The sequence below is a fragment of the Micropterus dolomieu genome, linkage group LG21 (assembly GCF_021292245.1).
Source record: "Micropterus dolomieu isolate WLL.071019.BEF.003 ecotype Adirondacks linkage group LG21, ASM2129224v1, whole genome shotgun sequence".
NCBI lineage: Eukaryota > Metazoa > Chordata > Actinopteri > Centrarchiformes > Centrarchidae > Micropterus > Micropterus dolomieu.
Genome location: NC_060170.1, coordinates 3368591 through 3375460, shown reverse-complemented (window position 1 = coordinate 3375460; position 6870 = coordinate 3368591). Strand labels below are relative to the sequence as shown.

General features: G+C 39.2%; 1 protein-coding gene across 1 annotated transcript in view; it reads right to left on the bottom strand.

The window, feature by feature from the left end:
• Positions 1 to 6870, bottom strand: part of si:ch211-158d24.2 (multiple epidermal growth factor-like domains protein 9) — a 42956-nt gene that overhangs the window by 13355 nt on the left and 22731 nt on the right. Inside the window, exon 4 of the mRNA XM_046034475.1 lies at positions 5121 to 5270. Coding sequence (XP_045890431.1) covers positions 5121 to 5270 — 150 coding nt within the window. The remainder of the gene's footprint in view (positions 1 to 5120; positions 5271 to 6870) is intronic.

Genomic DNA, 6870 nt, shown 5'->3' with positions numbered 1-6870 from the left:
AAGCAGCGTTCAGTTATTATGCTCCGTATATCTGGAACAAACTCCCAGATAACTGCAGGTCTGCTGAAACTGTCAGTTCTTTTAAATTAAGACTGAAGACTTTTCTTTTTACCATAGCTTTTAATTAAATATTTAAGATTTTTCTTTTTGCCACTGCCTTTAACTAGTAGCTTGATAACTTACACTGCACTGTAACTTTTACTGTCCTGTTTTTCTTTGTTTTTAGCTTTTTACCACTGCTTTTAATTAAATATTTATACGATGAGAAATGAGTAGGTAATTGAGTAAAAAGATAATGAGAGTGAGATTGAACAGAGTGAAGGAAGTGGTCTTAAATCTCGCGCCCGAGTGATTTGCAGGAACCTCTGTCCACCTGTAAACGCGCAGGTGGGTCCAGAGTATAACTGGATCAAAGTGGCCTGCGGACAGACATGTCCTGGTTTCTCTGTAGTGTCCGAGGGTTTTTGGAGTTTCAGTGGACCCAAAGATTGCTATGGACCAGAGTACAGACTACCTAGAGAGTGGATTAAGTTTACTTCTCTGTTTATTCTCTTTTCAGAATAATTGTAACTCAATTATTTGCTCAACCCCTCAACCTGTTTTTATTTTCCATTTAACTCTTTTAACCCTGATTTTACACTGCACTGTAACTTTTATTATATTTTAATGTGTATTTTTTCAATTTCCCTATGTTGCTTTTAAACTTTGTTATATTTCCCTGTTGCTTTTATGTTTTATGTAAAGCACTTTGAATTACCTTGTTGTTGAAATGTGATATACAAATAAACTTGCCTTGCCTGATTTAGCATCAGTTTGAAAGCAAAAACACAAACTATAATTTAAAAAAAAAAAATGTAAATACATTCAGGCGTCAAGGGGTTAAGTTCCAGTCATTGAGGAGTTACAGAAGCCTGTATGTAACACAATATAGCAGGTATAAAAATACAATATATATAGGTAACATTTACATAGCTTTCAAAAAAACATCTATATGACATCTATAATACTATGTTCTGAATGTATAGCTCAATCTGCATTACATAAGTAACAGGTCTCTACAGACCTAAGGCATGTAGAAATGTTTTAACTCTACAGACTATCACTGATTTAACATTTGGATTGTTTACTTTGATTTGTATACCTGAAACAAACCTGGAAACCGACACGAGTTTCTAAACTTAAAAATAAAGGCATCCATCCAGAGTAGACCAGATGTCTTTCTCCCTAGCCATGTTCTCTAGCTCCACCTGGGGGATCTCAAGGTGTGCCCAGGCTGTGGATATTGTATGTTGTTGATCATTTTTGCTTTTTATATCATTCATACATACACACACACTTATGTTTACCACTTGTATGTAAACAATGGTTTTATGTGTATTTTTATACACACACACATATATATTTTCTATCTTTGTTGACCTTGTTTTTAGATGTCTGTCTATTTTGGTCTTCCTGTAAATTGTTATTGGAACTGTGTGCAACACTGACAGCAAACCTGAGTCAAATTCCTTGTAAGTGTACACATGCATACCGATAATACTGATTATGAAAATTAATTCCTGTTAACTAGCCTCCTCTACAGTTCTGTGGACCAATTGATGCTCTGCCTTTAGACTCCAGTCTTCACCACACCACAGTCCTCACTGTTGAATGATTTAGGCACAGATAACTGCCTTCCAATGGCCTAGATGTTGGTCTCTATCAAGTGTGGTCACATGACTGTGTTGTATTCCAGTACAGAGCAGACTGCTCCTGATAAGCTTGATTTAACCTCTGCTGGGGGTTCAAAGGCAGCATGCCTGCTGGGTTATATAACCAGGAGGAAACACGAGCTGCTCTGAACTGCACGGGGCCACCTGACCTGCTTGTTTATCATTGTCCCCCACTATGCTATGGCACACATAAAGAGTTGTCAGATACACTTAAAAAAATTATAGATATAAAGAATAACTGAATGAGCCCAGACATCCCATACCACTGAGTAAAGATATAGTCATACATGGATGATTTAACATGTGTGACCCACATTCTGAACCTGTGCGTTGCTCCATTTTAAGTGTCAGAATGGAGGGATATTCATTTACGGCAACAGGCCTCATCAGCACATTCAGACAGCATCCATCCTCCAGCGTGGAGCCATGATACTGCATTGTGGCATCTTCTCATCTGTCACTGTTGCCAGGGTAACCTCTATTTGGAGGCTGCATCTCTTTCCAGCTCCAGGGTTTAGTCTAAAACATCCTCCACAGCCACACACAGATTATTAACACAAGAGCAACTCTCTGTGGACACGATCCTGAGCATATTTCTGATCATGTCCTGTCTAACGCAGCTCTTCCTCTCTAAACAGAGAACGTGATGCTGCCCATCCCCCTGTCCGTTGCTGCCTGACTGCCGCTGAAATGGCCCAGCTGTGCTCATGCTGTCCCAGCTCAGCACAGCCTGGTTTGCATCCTTTCCCCTCCCTCCCACATTGAGAATCCTCTGCTGCAGCCCCCTGGCATGGGCAAACATAACCTGACAGCCTAAGTGCAACTATACATGGCTGTTGCCATGCAGGCCGCCACCAATGGGGGTGGGGTTGGAGGGGAATGCATGGCAACACCGTCGATGACTGGTCCAGAAAGGGGGGAGGGCAAGGTGAGAGAATGTGATGAGAAATAACCATCGACTGTCTAAAAGAAGTGGATGTAGCCACTGTGACGCAGACCATTGGTTTGTGGACTACAGTTTTAAAACCTCGAGTTTGGCATTTTGGCTGTTGCCATCTTGTTTTTTTTTTGGAACTACAAGTGACCATATTCAGACGAAAGGGTGGAACTAGCACAACACACATTATGGTAGCAACTCGTCAATCACAAGGTAGCCACATCCTAAAGCATCTATATTGGACCGTATTCTACTAAATAAACACCATGCTGTGTTGAAGAAGAATTGAAACTAGGGGCTGAAACTTTAAACTCAATAGGAAAGTGTTTACTGAGGGAATAAATCCTGTGAGAAGTAGGGTCATTTTCTCATACACTCCAATGCATTCAGACTTCTTTTTGCAACCAGTGGAGTTGCCCCCTGCTGGCCATTAGAACAAATGCAGATTTAAAGCACTTCTGCAGTGGCTTCACTTTTCAGACGCAGAGGTTGCCGCTTGGGAATAACTGAGTAGAGTGATGTAATGTTGAATGCTAACCACAATAGGCAGTTTGCAAAAAAGGGTTCAAGATCCATTTGACGTAGATAAGCTGTGATCTAAGTCACTGTGTTGATGAACTCAAACCATGAAAGGCTGATGACACGCAAAACATTGCGTAAAAAGGCTCCTGGCCATACTGTAATTAAGGTCTTGGAATTGGAGTTAATCTAATTTTGACTGATTACTGTGTTAGCACACATACACCAGTAAAACAATATTCCTTCCCATCTTTGGTGTCCTGTCTGCTAGCAGTATGAAAAGGTCTGCGTAAAGGTGGTTTAGGCATATGACAGTGACTGCAGTTCAATCCAGATCTCAACCCAGCAGAGACCTTTGGATGTGTTGTGTAAGTAGAACAGCAGCAGCCTGAAGGTGAAAGAAGTGGGGTCATACAGGAAGGTGACTGTTAATCCCAGACTGTCTGGAAATAGAGATGGAAAGCACTCTAGTTTACAGTCCTAGAACTTTGGGAAATTATTTCTTACCAAGGTGAAAACAACCAACATTTTGTAGATGAATAGGAACACATTAAACAAATATTCACTGATTTGTGTGGGGGGAGCTGTATGTAGCCTGAGAGACAAAACCTTGGGCATAAAAGGTCATCACAGAACATGTTGCTCCTCATAAAGTGTGCTGTGAATGTGCAGAAGCAGTCAAAGCCAACCGAGATGTACACATCTGCCTTTTTGGAAACATAGGCAACACAAAATCACAGTGAGTTTGGTCAGATTAGGGAGTGGCATACAGAATGAGTCAACACAGAATGTGAACTTGCACCTCTCTACGAGTAAATGAGGCTGGGACTAATGGCTGAATTTGGCAGGTTTTTTGTCTTTAGAAATTTAGAGAACAGATTTTTCCTACAAGTAAAATGTGTTTATTCATGAACTACTGATGTAGATTATTCTAAAAAGTAAGAAAGGTCACTCAGTTCACTAATGGAACTGAATTTAAATTTCAGTGCTGCTCACTGTCTGTTGCGGGACTAAGTAGGTAATACCTTAAATGTTGACATGTCACTCTAAACAAATGGGTTTAACCAACAACATACCTGGTTAACCTGACATAACCCCCTAACCTCTGAGTCTTTAGACTCTCACTATAAGGCGATGGACTAAACATTAAAGGAATAGTTTGATTTTTAATTTGTTTTCTGCCAGGGAGTTAAGACGGGATGCAGCAGGTTAGCTTAGCTTAGCAAAAATACTGGAAATGGACAAACAGCTACCCTGGCTGTGTCCAAAGATTCCAAAATACAAACAAAAATGGAAGTGTGAGAACTTCATTGGCATTATACAGGGTGTTATGTGCCAGGGCATTTGTTGGCTAGGAACAACTTCCTGGAGCCGCCGGTAACTGCTTGGCAACTGTCCAAATGTCAAACTATTATTTTAACCAAATGAATGTTTTCTGATTAAAGTAATCATCCTTAAATTAATTTAAAATTCTTGCAATCTCTACAAAACACTTATGACATAAATCAGGTACTTTTAGTTTCATGAGAAACCCTACTAACATCCAGCTCACTCCCAAGTTCAACAAGTTAACTGTGGCATTAAAAATGTCACTACTTTCACTTTTTCTTTCACATCAAACTCACATTTCAGAACATACATGGCAGTTGGCAGTACTTGGCTTTATTAAGACCACAATTAGTTTGCTCTGCGCTATAAGTGGGGCTATGTGATTTTATGATAATATTTAAAAAATGTTCTAAGACATCCTCAATGTCAAGTTTTGGCGTGAGAATCCACAAAGATTTCTTTCAGTCAAATAAAGTAAATGGCAGTACTCTTATTCAGCACACGCACACACTATTAAGACAATGCTGACTTAATGGTGTTTATCTAGCCAGTGCAGAAAAACCTGCTTAATCACAAGGATAAGCTAATTGCCTAATGTGTGGTTGTGAGCAGCAGGGACTGACCACTGTGACAGGTGCCGGTGGAGGTGGAGTTGGAGCAGGGACACGGTGCACAGGTTTCGGTCAGGGCAGTTCCAGGGCTGCGGTAGAAAGCAGGCTTACACTCCTCACAGTTGGATCCCTGGGTGTTGCCCTCACAGTTCAGGCACACTCCTGGAGGACAGAACAAAGGTCACATGATTAGAGGGGTATTTCCTGGATCTGCACACTTCGGTCAACAAAAAAGAAGTGAGATAAGTTGGTTATATAATTCTCACTACCTTTTCAATCTCAGTTTGGTCACTGCAAAATCATTCATCCAGTATGGGGTTTTGAAGTATTTGGACTTACAGCTTTTAGTTTGAGCTGATCTTCAGTTTCTTTCAACTGGATTTGAGCATTTCATACCAGAAACATTACAAAGTTGCAAATTGTATTCATATCACAGTACAAAATCCTCTATGTGGCAAGGCGTTCATCACCTTGACCTCAACAGGTTTTTTTTTATATTTTACACATTCCATCTCACAGGAAAATTGTCTCAAGATATGGGTTTTCTATTGCTATAGTAGTACAAAGAGACATGTGATCAATCAATCAATCAAACCACATTATATCCATAATGTCAGAGGAGAATTGTACTGAGTGGACCAGATCTAATTTTAAAAGGCCAACTCCTGATCAAAATGTTTGTGTGCACTCCCTATATGCACACACTTTCCTGCTCGTTGTTTACCTAAAGATTTCTTACCCACTTAAAAACTTGCTTTTTATTATAACCTTTATTTAGTCTAGGAATCTCATCGAGATCAAGATCTCTTATGCAAGAGAGGCCAGAATACAGCACAAGAAATAAGTGGAAGGGAGACTTACGAAAACAGCACATACACAAACACAGACGTATCAAACCTTTCACATGTTGCAATGAAATGCTATTATTTTCATTTATATCAATCAGGCAAATATCAAATTATGATAAATGGATTACTGTTTCAATAATAATGGTAGTATAGATACATTAGAAATGCTGTTTAAATGTGTTTTATTGATGCACTATCCCTATTTAAAAATCATATTTAGCTTCCTTGATCAACTAAACCTCATAATAGATAATTAAGGTAGTTTATTTGTCATTATAACATAAGGTTGTATAACAAAAAGAAAGTCTTTGGTCCCTTCATGCTACACACACACACACACACACAGCATTTAATAGATAATTAAATGTATATTAAAATATGGATACATATAAAATAAAACAATAATATACAGTTATTTAAATACATATATACATATACAGTGGGTACAGAAAGTATTCAGATCCCTTTAAATTTTTCACTCTTTGTTTCATTGCAGCCATTTTCCAAAAATCAAAAAAGTTCATTTTATTTCTCAGTAATGTACACTCAGCACCCCATCTTGACAGAAAAAAACAGAAATGTAGAAATTTTTGCAAATTTATTAAAAAAGAAAAACTGAAATATCACATGGTCATAAGTATTCAGACCCTTTGCTCAGTATTTAGTAGAAGCACCCTTTTGATCTAATACAGCCATGAGTCGTTTTGGGAAAGATGCAACGAGTTTTTCACATCTGGATTTGGGTATCCTCTGCCATTCCTCCTTGCAGATCCTCTCCAGTTCTGTCAGGTTGGATGGTAAACGTTGGTGGACAGCCATTTTCAGGTCTCTCCAGAGATGCTCAATTGGGTTTAAGTCAGGGCTCTGGCTGGGCCATTCAAGAACAGCCACGGAGTTGTTGTGAAGCCACTCCT